The sequence below is a fragment of the Caenorhabditis remanei genome, chromosome IV (assembly GCF_010183535.1).
Source record: "Caenorhabditis remanei strain PX506 chromosome IV, whole genome shotgun sequence".
Taxonomy (NCBI): Eukaryota; Metazoa; Nematoda; class Chromadorea; order Rhabditida; family Rhabditidae; genus Caenorhabditis; species Caenorhabditis remanei.
This window is the reverse complement of record NC_071331.1, coordinates 20,010,160-20,028,440: the sequence shown is the minus strand read 5'-3', so window position 1 is coordinate 20,028,440 and position 18,281 is coordinate 20,010,160. Positions and strand designations below refer to the sequence as shown.

The 18,281-nt window shown below is 40.1% G+C and overlaps 4 protein-coding genes across 4 annotated transcripts; 1 reads left to right on the top strand and 3 right to left on the bottom strand.

Moving 5' to 3' along the window:
• Positions 1-6,544: 6,544 nt before the first annotated feature.
• On the bottom strand, positions 6,545-7,744 carry GCK72_015337 (uncharacterized protein; the record flags this gene model as incomplete). Its single annotated transcript, XM_053730792.1, has 4 exons — positions 6,545-6,589; positions 6,637-6,951; positions 7,005-7,432; positions 7,483-7,744. 4 exons carry the CDS (start codon positions 7,742-7,744, stop codon positions 6,545-6,547), a joined length of 1,050 nt encoding a protein of 349 aa, XP_053585564.1.
• Positions 7,745-8,024: 280 nt separating this feature from the next.
• Positions 8,025-9,378, bottom strand: GCK72_015336 (uncharacterized protein; the record flags this gene model as incomplete). The annotated part of the gene is made up of 4 exons (XM_053730791.1): positions 8,025-8,053; positions 8,104-8,369; positions 8,412-8,566; positions 9,250-9,378. 4 exons carry the CDS (start codon positions 9,376-9,378, stop codon positions 8,025-8,027), a joined length of 579 nt encoding a protein of 192 aa, XP_053585563.1.
• Positions 9,379-14,062: 4,684 nt separating this feature from the next.
• Positions 14,063-14,299, bottom strand: GCK72_015335 (uncharacterized protein; the record flags this gene model as incomplete). The annotated part of the gene is made up of 1 exon (XM_053730790.1): positions 14,063-14,299. The coding sequence occupies one exon, from the start codon at positions 14,297-14,299 to the stop codon at positions 14,063-14,065; it is 237 nt and encodes a 78-aa protein (XP_053585562.1).
• A 3,037-nt stretch (positions 14,300-17,336) lies between these two features.
• On the top strand, positions 17,337-17,641 carry GCK72_015334 (uncharacterized protein; the record flags this gene model as incomplete). The annotated part of the gene is made up of 2 exons (XM_003089860.2): positions 17,337-17,399; positions 17,492-17,641. The coding sequence occupies 2 exons, from the start codon at positions 17,337-17,339 to the stop codon at positions 17,639-17,641; spliced, it is 213 nt and encodes a 70-aa protein (XP_003089908.2).
• Positions 17,642-18,281: the final 640 nt, after the last annotated feature.

The window sequence follows — 18,281 nt, the reverse complement described above, 5'->3', positions numbered from 1 at the left end:
ACAAAAGTTATCCAGTTTTTGAAAGATTTAATTCAAAATTGTTCAAAATTATCCCATTTATGAAAGATTTAATTCAAAATTGTTCAAAATTATCCCGTTTTTGGGAGATTTAATTATAGTTGTTTCATTTCTAACCCGGGAGGATTCAAACCCGCGTCTACTGAAGCGAACCTCAGCCCGGATAAGTATAGACTATTACAGCGCCATGCTCGATCAGTCTAACCGGAACCGACACAGATAAGAATGGTTGGGGAAGTTAATAATACAAAAGTTATCCAGTTTTTGAAAGATTTAATTCAAAATTGTTCAAAATTATCCCGTTTTTGGGAGATTTAATTATAGTTGTTTCATTTCTAACCCGGGAGGATTCAAACCCGCGTCTACTGAAGCGAACCTCAGCCCGGATAAGTATAGACTATTACAGCGCCATGCTCGATCAGTCTAACCGGAACCGACACAGATAAGAATGGTTGGGGAAGTTAATAATACAAAAGTTATCCAGTTTTTGAAAGATTTAATTCAAAATTGTTCAAAATTATCCCGTTTTTGGGAGATTTAATTATAGTTGTTTCATTTCTAACCCGGGAGGATTGCGTCATTCACGCAGAAGAGACAGTTGTCAACGTAAATGTTGTCCTTGATCTCTTTATTGCGATCGTGCGGATTATTGTCCAGATGATGGGTGATATATGCTGCAAGTTGGAAGGGGCTGCTAGCAACTCCGAATGGGATACGTGTGAATCGATATACTTGGATATTATCGGCTGTTGCGGGTGCTGTTACGTCTTTCAGCCAAAGAAACATTGTCACATTACGGAATTCAGGTTGAAGTCTGGCTTGATGGAACGCCTTTTTGATGTCAACTACCACAATGATTGGTGGTGCTTCAGTCTGACTAGAATTCCGAATATAGGAGTGATCATGCTAGTCCCGGCGTATATTCATTCAATGAGAGTTCGCCGGCAGCGTGGCTGGAGGCGTCCAAGACAATGCGTAGCTTGGTTGTCATCGAATCTTCTTTTACTACGCAACGATGCGGGATGTTGTACTTTGGACTTTTGACTTTCAGCATCTCCGGTGTAGCCTTTTCAATATAGCCAGCGATTTCTTGATCGATGATAATCTTCGCGTACTTTTCGAGAAGATCTTTGCCTCTCTTCAAAGTCACAAGAAGACTTACTAATCTTTTGAACGCTACTGCATGATTGTCAGCTAGACGTACTTGGTTGCCATTGTAGGGAAGTGCTACTTCCAGTTGTCCGTCTTTGTTGAATTTGACGGTTTTGTTGAATTCAACAAGTAGATCGATAGTGGTTTTCTTGAGATCATCGGATACAGTTATGTTCTCGTTTCCCAGATTCTCAACTCTGTACATTTGGGCAACAAGATACGTTAGCTTTGTCATGGCGTCTTCAGGTTCACAGCTGTTCAGAATAGTGTTGGCTATGTTGATTGTTGATTGATACTCGTCAGATTGTAGCGAATGGTGTCCAGGTGACCATAGGTCTAGCCTCGGCACAGGGTGGATCAAAATTCCGAGTTGAGTTTGCTGCAGTGCTCTTCCGGATGGAAGAATGTGTTTGCGGTATTGTTGTTGAGCTGAGATCCAGGATAACAGGTCGTTTCCCAGAATCATGTCAATTTTTCGACCGTTGTATTATGCACTGGTTCTGACTCGTTGAGTATCAATTCTATGGCTTGTATATACTGTGAATCTTCTGAAGAACACTTTGGAGCAGCGAACTTCGTATTTGGGAGTATTGGGGTACCTACGATCATAGAAGAAGGTAGATTTTCGGTACCATGTAGGGATACTTGTAAGGCATAAATCTTCGTTCTGGCCAATGGTGGAACAGAATCCTTAAACTGTAAGTTGTGTTTGTTTCAAGATTAGGATTGACTGCGCTTTGGATGTGGCCTCAAGAATGAGGGATAACGATGCGCCCGAACCCGCCAGAGCCAGCAGATGTTGTCCATCTGAGGCCGCTAGACATGGAAACGTTAGGTGGCTGTGGTCGCTATCAGCAATCGATGTAGTCACCTAATGCGGTGGATATCTTGCCAAATATTTGGTAAACAGCAACGTGTCCAATTCATTGGGATCTTTGCCCTCTGACCAGTCGACAGAAACGAGATTTTACGATACGTGATAGTAGTTGGACCAGCAACAAGGCACTTGGTTGTTGGGATTTTGAAGGGAATTGCTGTACTCTCACCACGGTGTGTGGAAACGTCCGATGAATCAATTTCAGATTAACGCCTTTAGTTCCTGGGGCATAGTAGCCTTCCAGTTTGGCGTTGGTGGCAGGATCTGTGTATTCATGCGGATGTTGTGATGCAGCGTAAACTGAATCCCTTCTCTCGGCGTTTGCGCTCTTGTAGCTTTGTTGTCCTGCGGATGCTGTCCGACTCTGATTGGAATTCGTATATTGTACCGCAGCGTATGACTCTGGCAGTTCATTCATTGGAGGCTGATTCATCTGGCTAGTGAATGTATGCTCGATAGTCGTGACTTCCATTTCACTGCTGATGAGATCGAGGATTTGATCGTGAGTGATGTTGTCCTCTCCGATCTCCACCGTATATCTAGCTAGACTTTTCTTGAAGTCTGCTGGAAGTTTTGCTCCAATGGCTCCGCTGACCATGTGATCGGTTGCTGGAACGCCTTTGTCTTTTAGCTGTTGAAGAATTCCGGCTATTTTCCCGACGTCCAAACGCATTGCTTCTGGGTCTGTTTGATGAAACGGCATTTTTTGCAGCTTCGAAATGAAGCTGTGTCTATTGTTTACCTTTCCATAGACCTTCTTCAATGAGCAGAATGTTGTCATGATAGCGTTGTGTGAGGTTTTAGCAAGCGAGATGCAATTCTTTGCTGGACCAGTAATATGATACAGAAGAATGGCATACTCCGCCTCCGCGTTGAAGTTATTGTTCGATAAAACGAACTTTGAATATACATGTTCGAAGAAGTCCAAATTCGTTGTACCATCAAAACGGGCATCCATTCGCTGCTCCAGTTCATGAATCATGCTGATATTATGATGCACAATCTGCTTTTGATTCTCAGCAACCGAATGTATCGCTTGCATGATATCTTGCATGTTTGGAGTATTATTTGCGATTGGTGTCTCGTTATGTTGTGGCACAACTAGAGGGCTTCTGAAGGGTACTGGTGCGCTCAAGATTGGTGTTTCAATGTGTTTTTCAACATTAGTAATGACTGAGGCTCGTGTGCCCGCAGACGTCGAAACCATTTGCATCGTGGCTTGGGCTCTTGTTGCCATAGTGGCTGGAGCAGCGGCTACATTCTTATTCGGAGTCGACGCTGCTATTGGCGATGGTTGAGCAGTGATATGTTGTGGTCTAGCTGCGCGGAGAGCAAGCGCCTGATTCGGCATTGGTGAATGTTCAACATGTGGTTGAGCCAATGTCCTAATATCTTGCGGCTGTTGTGCAAGCTCATTCTGCAGAGAGTAGACACGATCAATGTTTTCAGTCTCTTGAGCAGTTCTCCTTCTGACGTCCTCCTCGTGGGCTCGATGATGTTTGTCTGCATTGATCCTTAGGATACGGTTCTCTTCTTGGAGTCTCAAGTTCATGAACTTGTGACCGGTGGCTAGCTGATCGAAAGCTTCGTAGTCGTAGTCCATTTGAGAGATGTTTCGTGCTGCGGATGATGCGATTGGTCCGGAGCTAGATTGAGACTCAGTGCGGATAGCGGATGGTTGTTCTACAGTTGTGGACTGCATGTTGGTTTGGTGGACGTTGCCCGAAATGCCGCTACCGACTTCGTTAGCTTCCCAATCTGTCATCTTCCTGAGCACCCGTTCCATATGGATCGAATTCAGTGGGGCGACGACCACAAGATGCCAGGACATACTCCAAATTGTTGACGCGGTTGTTGAGGTCAAGTAAGACTTCGTTGGCACCACTGTCATGGAGAGCGTCCGTGACTTCCTTGAGGAATGCGTCTTTATCCTTCGATGCTTGCATCTCAGGTTTATTGCTTTATCTCTCTGTAAAGTCGCTAAGCTCATTGATCTTTTGGATGGCAGTCTTCATATTGAAGGCTAGTTTATCCGTGGGTTCGAGCATTTCAGCGCCAATACTTTTGAGATTTTTGTTTTCGGGAACAGCGAAGAACCACGTCGCCGCTGAAGCTTCAATGAACTCCTTGGCTTCGTTGATGTCCCTCGCGGTAACCATTCTTGGAGGGACCTACAAACGACTGCATAAACGCCGTCGGTTGAGATCGAGATCTTGAGCGGTTGTTGGCTCGTGTATGTGGCACTTCGAATGCCGAAAAAGCGGAGAGCTCTTTGCGGCTTCTTGGCAGCGAATTTGAAGAGCGGCTAATACGGCTAGACATCCTGATGGGGCGCGATTGTGGATGACGATGTAAATCCAGTTAACTGCAAACGGGTCGTTGTCTATCTTGAAGTTGCTTACGCGACAAGCTGCGGTAGAATCTGGAGCCGTGAGATGATGACTAGCTATGATCTTGTGATAACCAGCTCCTCATATGAACACATTTGTGTTGAATGATGTTTGTATGTGTTGATGTTATGAAGTATTTCCAGACAGCGGTGAAACTGTTGGATGATTTGTATATTACACAAGCTGTGCAATATACTGAATGACTGGGGTGGGATTGAGACTCTTCAGTAACCAAGAGCTGCGCAACTCTTGGTGGAAAGTCACCGCGCACCCGTCCGATTCCAGTAGACTGTCGGAATCATCTGGGCAACATAGCTTCATAGGATTCGCCCATTCCGGCTCCGACTGACTGTCGAAGCGTCGAGCATCGGAACCGTAGGTTCGCAAATGCTAGGGAGCCTACTTATAGTGGAAATTCCTCAGTTTCCTTTCGGAGACCGAAACTGAAGAGCAGCTCCTACAATCTGCAGATCAGCGCGACACCAGGTCCGCAATATGTATATCCTCTTGTAGAAGCTGATCAGAGTAAACCTTTATGTCGGTGTCCGATACATAAATGCATCTTCCGCCTAATTTCAGGTAATATGTTACAACTCGGACCAGTTAGGCATATTGATTCTATTAGGAATAAGTTTAGCAGTCAGCGCTGTGGCGCAAAGTTATGTCTTTATTAGATCTTTTGTATGTTGCGCGAACTAGATCAGTGGTTTTCCGTGTTAGTGTCACGGTCGCCCTGTCTATGTTTCACGTACAATATTGTAACTTTGTGCTGCGTATTCTTATAACTAACTTCATCGATATCAATCAATATAGATTTGTTGCAAGAACACGATAAAAACAGCCGACCAGACGGCGTCTTGTCTGCGTTATATCTCATCGTAGTGCGATATTTCTTTGTGAATTTGTTGTTCAAAATTCCTCGGGTACCAACCAAGGATTTGATGTTCGAAATCTCGCTACCAACGTCATTACTCATATAGTCCTCTGCGTATCGGTTAATTACTCCGATACAGACAACCTTCTTTCTGCTACAATCTGTAACTGCCACTTATAGACCTTATTCAGTCAACAAAGTCACGTGCATTGGCTTAATGAGTATTCTGTTGGGTCCTCAGGAGTTGGTGACTCCTTCGGATACTACAATGTCCTGGATACTACTCAGCTTTGACTACCGTCAGCGCTATAGTTTATGTATTCTAGTAACATCTCTATATTTCAATTGTAGCCGAGGCTATAACCTAACTTTCGGAATAACAATCCCAAGTGGGCGAAGTTTCCCTGAACCTAGCCGAAGCTTATGGTCACGTGGGGGATACCTCTATTAAAGTTGGTGAGTTCAATGCAAATTGCACCTTACTCGAGATGTTTGACTACCGGCTCTAAAATGAATTTCACTTCATATGAACCGTCCGTCTGTTGCTACTGACTGATGTTATAAAACAAATGTTTTGTCGTGCAGAAGCGGATGGAGTTTGCCACAGAGCATGTGATGTTTTGATGGTAGAACGTGTACTCTTTGTGGACTTTGATGATGTCTGCTTCATGAGCAGTCTTGTTGGTGCCTATACTCAATGTATAGGTCTTCTGAAGGTTGACGTTGGCCAAAAAGACAAACGTCTGTATTGTGGATGATGTGTCATCTCATTTAATGTGCAAATATGTTTTGCGGATTAGTGAAAATTTATTTGGGTTTGTCATCCCCGTGATTCTGATACTCTTTGAGTAATCAGTGTGTACCTATATGGTGTTGTTGTAGCTAAAATTTGTTGCTGAAAGTTTGTGTTCGAGAGAGCACCTCTTGTTGCGTAAGCCATCATCTCATCCTCTCTGAACGTTCTGTGATTCCACCTGAAACAGATGTATCCGGCAGTGTATTCTCCTCATGAATCTCAAAAAAACGCTGGAAGTTGTACGAGATAACAGTTTAATATCTTTATTCAAATGAGCATTCGCTCTGAAAGAAACACAACAATTATGTCCATATGGTGGAGCAATCATAACACTTCTACAAGGAGAACAGTGGTAACCAACAAATAGAGAAACAAGATTTAACATTTCAGCGGAATCTGAGCCCATAGTGCGGATGGTGACGACTTCTATGACTGGATCAATGTCCAGATCTCGAAGGACCAGCTCCTGCAGTTGGATGCGACTGAAAAGTCAATAATTGTTCACTATCAAGTTGTAATTCTATTTTACCTTGAGCAGTGCAGATTTTGATTTGTGAGGTGGCGGGTGTTGTCCCAATCCACTGCCCTTTTGCAGTTTCCAAGTACAGAACACGATGTTGTGTTTCGCAGCCTTTGGATCATCAACTATGTGGATGCAATTGCGGCACAGTGTGTCGACCTTCTTGCAATCCTGATGAATTCCGCGATCGTTTTCCGGAAACTTCTCCAAACACTGCAAGCAGATGTTGTGACGGAGAGCTATTTGGATTCTGTCGATCGATGTTGGGAAACTATGGCATTGGTCAGTGTTGTGATTCGGCTCAACACACAATGTGCAGCTTCGCTGAAGAATTAACAGCATTAGCTCTCTTTCAAATGAATCAAAAGATAACTCACGTTGACTTTTGCGGATGTCGTCCCTGGAATCGCATTTTTTGCGTTGTCCAGTTTGTATGGATTGGCGTGAGGGACTGTGGGTGCAGACGCCGATAAGAGAACTTCAATGCGGTTGTTGGTCGTTGTGAGAGAGCTCAGTAATTTGCGAATCTCTTGTACGTAGCCAACTACAATGTCCATGTCTCTCAGCCAGAATTGCTGGCGCTCGGCTTGGATGATAGCAGTGAGTAAGTTACGGAGCTTCTTAAGCAGGTCCGTTTGGCTGTTGTATGCTAACACGAGTTCTCTGTTGGTTTTCTCGATGCAGCTCAGCTTCTCCGCTACTTGATCAGTGAATCGGATCCATTCCAGAGTCACTTCATCTACAAACTTGAACTTGCACAGTTTGTTTTTTACAGTCTCGATGATTACACGCAGATCCTTGTCTTCTGAAAGACGGGACGTTAAAGGTTTAGGCTTTTACTGCTATTTGTTTTACCCTGACTCGCATAATGCGAAGCGGTTGTTGTTTTCACTGCTTTGAAGGTTGGATAGATGACCTTCGCTTCTTCCGATGCTTCGACGTCTGCGGATGTAGCCTGTGGCACGTTCTCGTCGCCCCCTTTCATGTGTCCTGAATGAGTGGACCAGCGAGAGGGACGCGTTAAGCGTGCGGATGTTGGCGTCGCGCAGATAGCAGCTTCGGAAGCCTTAGTGTCTTCTTTGTTGAATTTCACTTCGTGCGGTCCGATGTCATTCATCTGTAATACATATTACAGTGAGACATAGAGCCCACACTGAAAAATAACAACAAGTCGTGATGTACGAGAAAATCAATATCTGTAGAGAAATGAAGATATGTTCATTTATTTTACGATAAGGATTAATCAGAAGATAAAAACAGTGATTTAACAATTAGGGATGTTAGCAGCTCCTAGGCTTTTCAGCGGTTGTCGCTCTCTTCCTTTTCCGAGTGTTGTGCGGATGTTGTCCTTGTTGTGTTCCGTCCCATTCCCCTTGTCTTCCGTTTCAGTGAACGGTTTAGGAGTCGATTGAGCGGAGCACAAACTCTGGAAAGGAGAGATTCGTTATATTTTCGACATATATGCTTTAATTTTACCTCCTATTCTGTCCAAGACAGGTTCGGATGCGGCTGTTGGCGTTGGACGCGGGATGTCGACCTCGACTGCCGCCGTGCGGACTGGTTGTCCGTGGCAGCGTCGATATGGATTGGAGGTGGGCGGATTAGGTGTTCGGTGAAGGCTTCGACTGTAACTACGGTTGCAGTTTTTCCTCCGAGCTCTCTTTCCGGGTGGCATCCTCTTCCCTCCATCACTTAGTCGATCCATTGTCTCATCGCTCTTGATTGGACTCGTCCTTGAGACTCTGTAACTATTTTAGTTATTGAAGAGCTCTTCTCTCATGTACACTATACCTCTGAGCAACATAGATGGTTGTGAGCGAGGTTGGCGAGGAGCACCCGGTGCTGCCATGGGCATGCGGATGTTGATCTCAGTGGCCGAATCCTCCGAATCGTTGTCAACGTCATCTTCCGCTTTGATGTCGCGGTTGTTGTCGCTGTTCTGTAATGAAAACAGTATGATTAGAGGTTATTATAGGTAATGAGAGTGGATTATCGAGTTTTAGCCTTAAATTAGCAAATTTTTAGCTGTAAATCAGTGTTTTTCAGTATATTTCTATTAAATTCTTAATGGAATAGTGACCGAAATTGTGAGTAATGAGCAATAATCGATTCCTATGAGTGGGTATTCGAAATATTTTCGAAAGTGGCTCTGGAACCGCTACGCGGCCGCGTCGCCTCCACCAGAATTCGAAAATTGCATCATTAAGTGATGTTTTAGCTGAGAATCTCTCGGAAGTCCTTAAAATCTAATAGAAACTGGGCAGAAATGGTGTCAGCTTTGATGCTTTTACCGAATTTAAGCAGTTTGACTACGATTTCGTCGGCGTTCACTGAATTTTAGCTTAAACATGCTCAAAATCACTGATTTTTAGCGTTTTTCGTCGAAATATTACGAAATTTTATCGAATCCGACTAAAATTTTGCCGAAGGAGTGGCCATTGGCCTTTTTATCCACAAAAGAGTGAAATTTATCTGGTTTTGACACAAAATTTGCAGCTTTTAGCCACTTTTCGATGATTTTCAGTCGAAAATTATCGATTTTTTTGCGTTTTTGGTCGAAAATTCTCAGATATTTTCAGATTTTTTGGTGATTTTTTCTATTCGTGACTAGAAACTACCAACCTCACTCTTATTAGAGCTTGAATCCGCGGATGTTGGCGCTGGAACTGTTGCGGAGGTTGTCATGGACTGTCCCTCCAAGTTTTCGCTGGCCTGTGGGGCGGATGGTGGTGTTTCGTCGTCGGTTGCCATCGAGAAGTCTGAAATAATCCCTTTAATTAATTTTAATCACGGAAAATACGGATAAAATCAACGGAAATTACGGAGAAACGGCAAGAGAGACGAGAAAAAATTTTAGGAGAGGAAAATATTTTCCGTTCGCGCTCGTTAAGTCCGCAGTCGTACGCAATGTCGGTGAACATTAGACAGTACGACTTTTTGGCGGGAATTCAAACTTGTGTCGATTTACGGCATTGTTGCTCATGTTAAAAGCAAAATTGCTCATAATGACGCAAATTTGTGCGAAATTCATAGAATTTCGACTTGGGTGAATAGAAAAAATCGAGCAGAGTTTCGCCATGACATGACACAGAGTTTTTCGGCATTCTAGATGAGAACGACAATCGAAAAAGGGTCTCTAGTGCGGGTCTGGGGCTAGTTCCGTCGTTTTTCAGCAGATGTCAGCTTCGACGGCGATTTTCGAGCGGATGTTGGCCAACGTAGACGTCGTAGAATAATGTAGACTTCGTAGAGTGACCGGGACATCGTAGAATAACGCAGACATCGTAGAAAATTCGACGTAGACCTCGTAGAATAACGCAGACTTCGTAGACTGACTTGTTCTTCTTTCTTCAACGATTTTCGAGCGGAATGTTGGCCAACCACGACTTCTACGATCCATTTGGCCTTCTTTCTTCTGCCTACACACTGTGGTGTAGGACTTTTCAGCTCGATTCGCGTCGTTGACTGCCAAAATCCTCTTTTGACCAGGAATGGACTCGCGGACAATGCCGGGAGCCGTCGACTGGTGACGTTGACTGCCAAAAATTCTCCTTTGACCAGGAATGGACTAGCGGACAATGCCCTGAGCCGTCGACTGGTGACAAAGGAAAAATCTGAAAAGGAGAGAACGGAAAGACGACGAAAGCGCGGAAAATCAAAGAAAAACGAAACAAAGAGGGTAAAGGGTAACATGTTGCTATTTTTTAGCTACAATTGCTCACTTTTTACACGTTTTTAGCCAAATATTCAGAAAATCAGAAGTTTGCGAGCCGACTCGGTTCATATACAGCGGGAAGGTCGAAAAAACGATAAATTTACGATTTGTGTAGAGACATAAGAGACGCCTTCAAGTGGGAATGTCGAAATCGATAAATTAACGATTTACGTAGAGACATAAGAGCCACTATACAACGGAAATGCCAAAATCGATAAATTAACGAATTATGAAGAGACCTAAGAGCCGCTGGCCATCAATTAAAAAATTGAACGGTCGTTATGCACCATGTGGAGAAGGCAAGTAAGAGCGGTCGGAGACTATTGCCTAATCCGTTATTATCACGCAATCTAATATGAATAATGGCTATTTTTGTGTAAGATAAGCAATGCAACCGGAAATAACAGTACACATGTATACAATGACCCATTTATTACGCTCTCTATCGCGGAATCCCTTGATAAAGCACCAGAAAAAGGTAAAATAAGGTGAAAATGATAAAGTTGACGGTATGACGAGCAGGTGACTGCGAGGAGTGCGTGCGGGTGTTGTCATTGATGGCGAAGGGTAAAAAGAGTGACAATGCACCCAAAAAACCTTCGGAAAAGATGGAAATCCATTCAATGCACTCACAACAAATACGCGCGCTCCTCCTTGCACCCGTTCGCATATACGAAACTATTCGCAACTGAATGAGTGGGTGTGGGAATCTCTCAGTGAGAGAGTGGAGGATTAGAGAAGTGCAGGGGAGCGCACTTGCGTATTTACTTTGCGAGGGTATTTGAATTATAATTAATTGTTAATCAATATAAAATAAGCCTGATAACAGGAAATAAAGGAGAATAATAACGAGGTGAGTAGAACAGAGAGTAACGAAGGTTCTGAAGGTCCTAGTTTTGTGGGCAAAACCTTAGGGGGCCTTCAGATGACCTTCAAGTTGGCAACTGAGAACATTCTCTGGTAAAGTTGACAACAGTGGCCGCCGCGTGCGTGCGGCGCGGTCTTCTCATGCACAGAAAAAATTGAATTCATAATATGAATTTTTAAGGTGCAATTATTGGGTCTGCATCGCGTTTTTTGAGATTTGAAGAGTGTAATACTGATTTTTATGAGAATAGAAAGAAATTAGGACCACAAAAACGAAACACATTTTTCGAAGATTTCCACACTTTTTGATCATCAAGTGATGGTCATTAATTTGAAAACTTTGGAGAAACAACTTTTCCACAAGAGTTCAGTATCTTTTCGACATGAAAAAATTATAAATGACATGAAGCTTTTTGAAAAAATGTTCTTTTGACACTCTTTCATCGAATGTGTTTTTCCAAAACAACCTTGTTCTCGAAAAATTAATGACCATCACTTGATGATCAAAAAGTGTGGAAATCTTCGAAAAATGTGTTTCGTTTTTGTGGTCCTAATTTCTTTCTATTCTCATAAAAATCAGTATTACACTCTTCAAATCTCAAAAAACGCGATGCAGACCCAATAATTGCACCTTAAAAATTCATAATAAAAAAAGCAAAAAAAGATTTGACGTGGCCGGGAACGAACCAACACCTTTCCTACCCCGACTCCCCCTCGCTACCACTGGACCACCGATGTTCATATTTTTAATAGAGAAAGCGAGAATGAAGAAAGGGGCGTCACGCGTTTAATTTGACACGGCGATTTTCAGAAATTTTCAGACCCAATTTTCTCGCCAACGAGGCGTATTGCGCAGCTTTTGAAAACGGCATGTGATAGAGCAGGGTCGAAAGTATATATGTGCAAAGTTTCAGCCAATTCTCAACCCTGATATGAAAAAGGTTCCTGTAAAACAAGTGTAACTGTAAAACAAAAATTCAGCATTCAAATATTAATTACAAAAAATACAAGCGCAATCTCGTAACAGTTGTTTCAACAGGTAAAACTACAAAAATTTTGAATGAAAGAGTAAAAAATTTTACGCTGCTTCAAAAAAGTGTTCTCTGATTTTTTAGTGATCCTGTATTCACAGTCTAGCAAATACAGCTTTTTCAAAATCACGTTTGCTTACCTATTTCTAGTTGACATCGCGAGAAATACTAAAATTTGAGCAGTCGAGCGCCAACAGTTTTCCAATCATAGATTTTTTAACCAATCGTTTCTTTCAATATTTTGAAACCGTAATTTTCTCAAAACTGATCGTTCGATATATTTTTGTTTCAAAAAATCATAGTATGCAACTTATAAATACAAAACTTTAATGCAGCTCGCAAAATCATATTTGAACAATTTATCAGAATGCTATATAGCTAGAAAACAGTTTAAGAAAGCATAGTTCTTTCTGTAGTAGTTTTTCACCGAGTATACTAATCACTTTGCTAAAAACAGTTTACTGTTGCACTCAAATCTGACCTCATTCAGTTTTTTTCCATACTGTTAATATTTTCGATGTTAGCTTTTCAAATCAGTTTCATTGCTTCATTGCTGACCTACATTTATTATAAAAACGTGTTAATGAGTCACGTAAAGTTTTGTGAGCGAATTCAATGGGCAATGGAATGAAGACGGAAAGTGATGAATATAATTGATGGAAAGCTGAAACTAGAAACAAATTCCAAAGACAAACAGTTGTTTCATATTTTTCTAGCATGATAAGAAGTAGACAAAAGAGAGAGAGGGGACCAACATTCGTACTGAATATCAAGTTTTTCGAAATTATAATTTTTGTATCATGAAACAGTAAAAATAAATCAAATTTTTTTTTACAAAATAAGATTTTAAAAACTGGTTCAGTTTAGTTAATGCCAAATAATTAGCATTATATTCATTGTCTTATCTAAATTCTAGAAGTCATGGTGTTTTGAAATTTTTTGGTGAAAAATAAGGTCCGAAGTATGCTCAAATTAAAATTGAATAAAGCTTTCTCTTTAGTTCAACGAGAACTATGTTAGACACTATTATCCGTCTTGTACAAACTTTTTCAGAATGTTTACTGTTTCAACTCAAAAAAAGAATATTTATTATTGAATTAGGCTAGTAGAGTGTCGCCTCGCGAGACGAAACTCGCAAAATTCCCGATTTCCCGGTTTCGGCTCGACTCGGTTCGTCCCGGTTCGTCTCGCACTCAGTCTCGGTTCGGTTCGGTTCGTCTCGGTTCGGTTTGTCTCGCATTCGGTTCGTCTCGATTCGCAAAAAGTTCGGAAAGTTCATTTCCCGCAAATTACTCGCAAAGTTCACAAGACAAAGTGAACTATTCGTATTTCACGCGTTGATCATTTCTACCGTTGATTTTCTGAAAATAATAATTTGGTAATTAAAGTCGAGAACTTTTCCGAAATAATAAAATAAATTTCAGAAAAAATAAGTGGAAATGAGATTAGAAAAAGTTCACGACTTTAATTACCAAATTATTATTATTCCTCCCCATTCGGGTCGGCATAATACATTTTCCTGTTTCAGTATCGATCGAATAGAACAGAGAAGAAAACAATTAATTTACAGAGTTTATTACTTGTTTTTAGGCTTTAGTGGCGTTGTTTTTGGTAGTAGTTTTGGTGTGGTCCGCGAGGCGCGGACCACACGTACAGATGTAACAGCGGGGGATTAGTGAACAGCAAAACAAAAACAGGTAAGTAAATTGATGGCACCTTTGGGAGTGATGACACGTTGATGGGGGGTATGAATGACACAGTGGTTGAGAGTGGGGATCAATGGGATGAGAGGAAATCGAACAAAAACGAAAGAAATCTTAATCTACGGATTTATACTATTCATGAGGATGGGGATCGCGGGCGTCTTCTCAGCTCTCCTCTTGTTCCCTGAGTCTTTGGGTTTCGTGGAGATATCGTTCCGGGCCTCGGTTGTTCCTCCACCTTCCATCTTCTCTTGTTGACTTCTTCTGGAATCCGCTGTCGTTGCTGCTCTCCTGAAGTCATGCTCTCCTGAAGTCATGGAAGGCGACGAGCTCGTTTTTGTTGTTTTCCTCTCCATCTTGACATCAGCCGTTTCGGAGTACTTCGTGGCTGATCATCTACGACTATGTTCTTCCCCAAAGCGTGTTGCTCGTTCTTCGCCGATCGAACTGTCGTTTTGAGCGTTGAAATCGGCGTCTGATGGCATTTTCTCGTGAAGACGATCGGCAACCTGGAGTCTCGATCCTTCTGAAAATAACTCTGCTTATTCCTCGCCTCTCTGTCTCTTTTCGAAGTGCGTTTCGTGGGTGGGGACTCTAGGGTGGGTAACGAAACGCACGTAGAATGATTTTAATTTCTCTGTTTGCCGCCCTGTTAACATTCGTTCGCGGCAAGACCCTCGCCCATAACTGTGAGCGCCTTTAAGTCGCACACTCTGCGTCTCTCTCAAAAAGCGCGGTTCTCTCTTCCTCACAGGAAAATAACTATTTTCAGAAAATCAACGGTAGAAATGATCAACGCGTGAAATACGAATAGTTCATTTTGTCTTGTGAACTTTGCGAGTAATTTGCGGGAATAATTTATTTTTTACAGCGCAACTGCGTCCGAAACTTGTGATTTTTTCTGTTTCAATAAATTGAAAAAATTAGTTCTATTTTGTATAAAAATGTTCCAAAAAATCCCCCAGAACAATTTACTCAGAATTGAAAGAATCTAGACAATTTCGGGAATTAGTTGAAGAATGTAAAATTTTATTTTGTGAATGTTTTGCAACAGATTTTTTTTCAAATTTGAAAAATAAAGTTTATCATCCAAAAAACATACAAAATATGTTTTTTTAGTTTCTAATCCTATAATTTTTGACTTCGGTCACACTGATCAAACTTAAAATAAATGGAATCGACTGCTGAAATCAATTAGTCTAACAACAATTTGTTAAAACAGTAAACATGAATAATTTCCGAGTTTCAGCGTAGAAGCTATTCATACTAGAGTCATGAAACTAGATTATTGTTAAAGCAAGAGTTTCACAATAATTTATTATACGCTTTAGAAAATTGTCTGATTCATTTCCAATATTATTTTGCAATTACTTTGAGACAGTACTTTTTTCGAAATTGAAAAAATATTGTTACCGTTTCAAAAAATAACAGAACGTAAATATGAGTGCACAAGGATAACAATACCGGTTATTAAGCAGCTTAATTAAGCTTCTACAAATGAATTATTCTTGATGACAATTAAAAAATATTTTGGAACAGGACATATTTATAACTGAAAAAACATTTATTCTGTTCAAAATTTTTCACTGGTGCACTTTTCTACTTCATGTTTACATCTGATTAATTACCTTGTTAATTATGAAAAGTAGCAACCGAATTTTCAATTTAACGTCCAATGTTCAAATTTCAGTGAACCAGAACATTTTACATTGAAACATCTTTTATTTGAGAAATTCGATGTACAAGTCGAAATCGTTTCATTAATCTTACTATCAGTTTATCAACTTCACTGACTTTTCGATCTCTTCTGGAACAGTAAATCTCTGAAACAACACATTTTGCTCATCATATATAACTTTAGGCGCTATATATTCAATCAGAGTTCAATTTTGGTCAGTTTTAGAAAAGAGAGGTCAAGCATCCAAATGAGTTTAGCTCCCTTCAAAGGTTCTTCTGAAACAGTAAATTTAATTTACTAGATTCTCAACTTAACAAATATTTTGTTTTTTATTCCGGGTATTGAAAAAAACTTATATTAAGAACTGCACATACGGATTGCTTGACAAAATGATAATAATAGCAAATTAACTGAAGCATGTTTTCTAAAGTTTAGAAACAGAAAAAAAATTGTATTATTTCAGCAAAAACTGTTCCTAGACGAGGACAATGAACATGAGGCTACTAACGACAAATTTCGAAAGTGCTGAAGTGGCTGGAACAACTCGAATTCTCAATGAGTCTAGATACCAGAGTTGTACGAAATGCCATTTTTCAGTTTCCGGAATCCGGAATCCGGAACCGGAATCAAATTTTCGAAATTCGGAATCCGGAATCCAGAACGGGACTGACAAAAAAACCCGGAATTCCGGAATTCGGAATGATTCAAAAAATTTGCAAGGCTAAGTGATTTTTTCGAGTGTTTTCGATGATATATAAAGTTTAAAACTACTTTTTAAAATCAAAACCGAAAAATTATTACTATAGCTGTCTTTTAAACACAAAGCAATTTCAAAGTTTCAACTTCTGTATTCCGGAAAAAGGAAACTCAACCGGTTTTCCTCCTCCACCCGTCGCTTTATGAATCTTTTTTGTATTAAACCCAAGTAGGAAACCAATGGTTTCCAAATTTGGTACAACGATTTGTGCCACTTTATTTTTATTTTTGAGAAGCTATGCACAAATCTTGATTAAATCTTGATGAAACATAAATATGTTTCAATTTATTCAACTACTGGTAGACTTTAATAATCCGGACTTCAAAATATATGTCGAGTGCAAGTTATTTGTTATAAAAATGAATGTTATGAATGATTAGAAGTGTTTTTAACTTTTTCCATTTGAGAAACATTTTCTAAACAATTTGAGTAATTTTTTTCAGTTTTATCCAATATAAACGACCTGAACTAGAATTAGTTGAAAAACAAATTTTGGTGAAACAGAAATACTTTTTTCCCAACAAAGAAAGTTCGAAAAGAATTGAGAAATGTCTAAATTTTTATCAGTGAAGTCATCCCCTTACTCTACCAGGTTTATCAAACTTTCCAAATTTGATGGAATATCAAATTTTTGTGAAATAGAATTTTTTTTCCAATTTAAAAATGTTTCCAAATGCCGCTCTTTTTTTCGGATACCACTCTTTTATAATTAAATCTTGATGAAACATTAAAATGTTTCACATTATTCAACTACTGGTTGAGTTTAATTATCCGGCCTTCAAATATAATTAATTGAATATAAAAATTTTCCACTCAAACCTGATAATTCCAGTCGTCACTCACGAGAAGAGCCGTATTCAAACCGATTGGCCCCCTCCTTGCCCATGCTCAACTCTTCGGAGCAACTGCCGAATCGACTTCAGTTGATGTTCCGAAGACGTGGGAATACAGTATTGCAATGTGTCTCCTCTCTGCACTTTTCAAAATTGGACGCATTCTTATTCAACATTTCATTGGGGATGTAAGTTTGTACTGAGCGCTTCCATAATAATAATACAAAGTTAAAACATTTTTTCCAAAATTTCAGAAACAGAAAAAATTGTTTTATTTCAGCAAAAACTGTTCCTAGACGAGGAAATCGAGTTTTCTCTCGACAAACACCATCCAGCAAAGAATTTTGGAAATTTCGAAAGTGCTGAAGTGGCTGGAACAACTCGAATGCTCAATGAGTCTAGATACTCGAAAATTGAAAATATTGACTGACTTATCGATTACTGCTCTTTTGAATAAATAGAATAAAATTAATCTCTGAGTCTTATTGAAAAACGTTGTAGAAACATTTTGTTGAAAATTTTCTGAAACGGATAATTTTTCTACTGTTTCAGCAAATTAGTTAGTTTTTAGAGCATATCGGCGTTTTTGCAAGCGGTTATTTGTGTTTCACACTTTTGTGAAACAGCACTTTATCTATATCTTCCCGATCGGTTTTCGAATTTTCTAACTTTTTATTAGTATATCAAGATCTTAAGCCAATGGAAACATGTTTCATTGTTTTTTATTTAAGTTATCATGAAACAGAATCTATATTCTCTCAAAAATTTTGGGTATCCACCTGATACGACGCCAATAAGAGCGTTGTTGTCAACAGCAACTTTCAGTTCACATTTCAGTGAAACATTATTATTTTTATCAAGTTTTCAATAATGAGTTGAGTCTAATTTTGTCGTATTGTATCAATAGCGTCAATTTTGTGTTCCATACTTCGGATTTTTTACCAATCTAGTATCAACCTTGTATCATTAGCGTCAATGTAGAAATACCAAGTTTGATTCAAATTTTTGTGAAACGGAATTTATTTTATCAATATTTCACTTTTGAGTTGAGTCTAATTATCCGACTAACA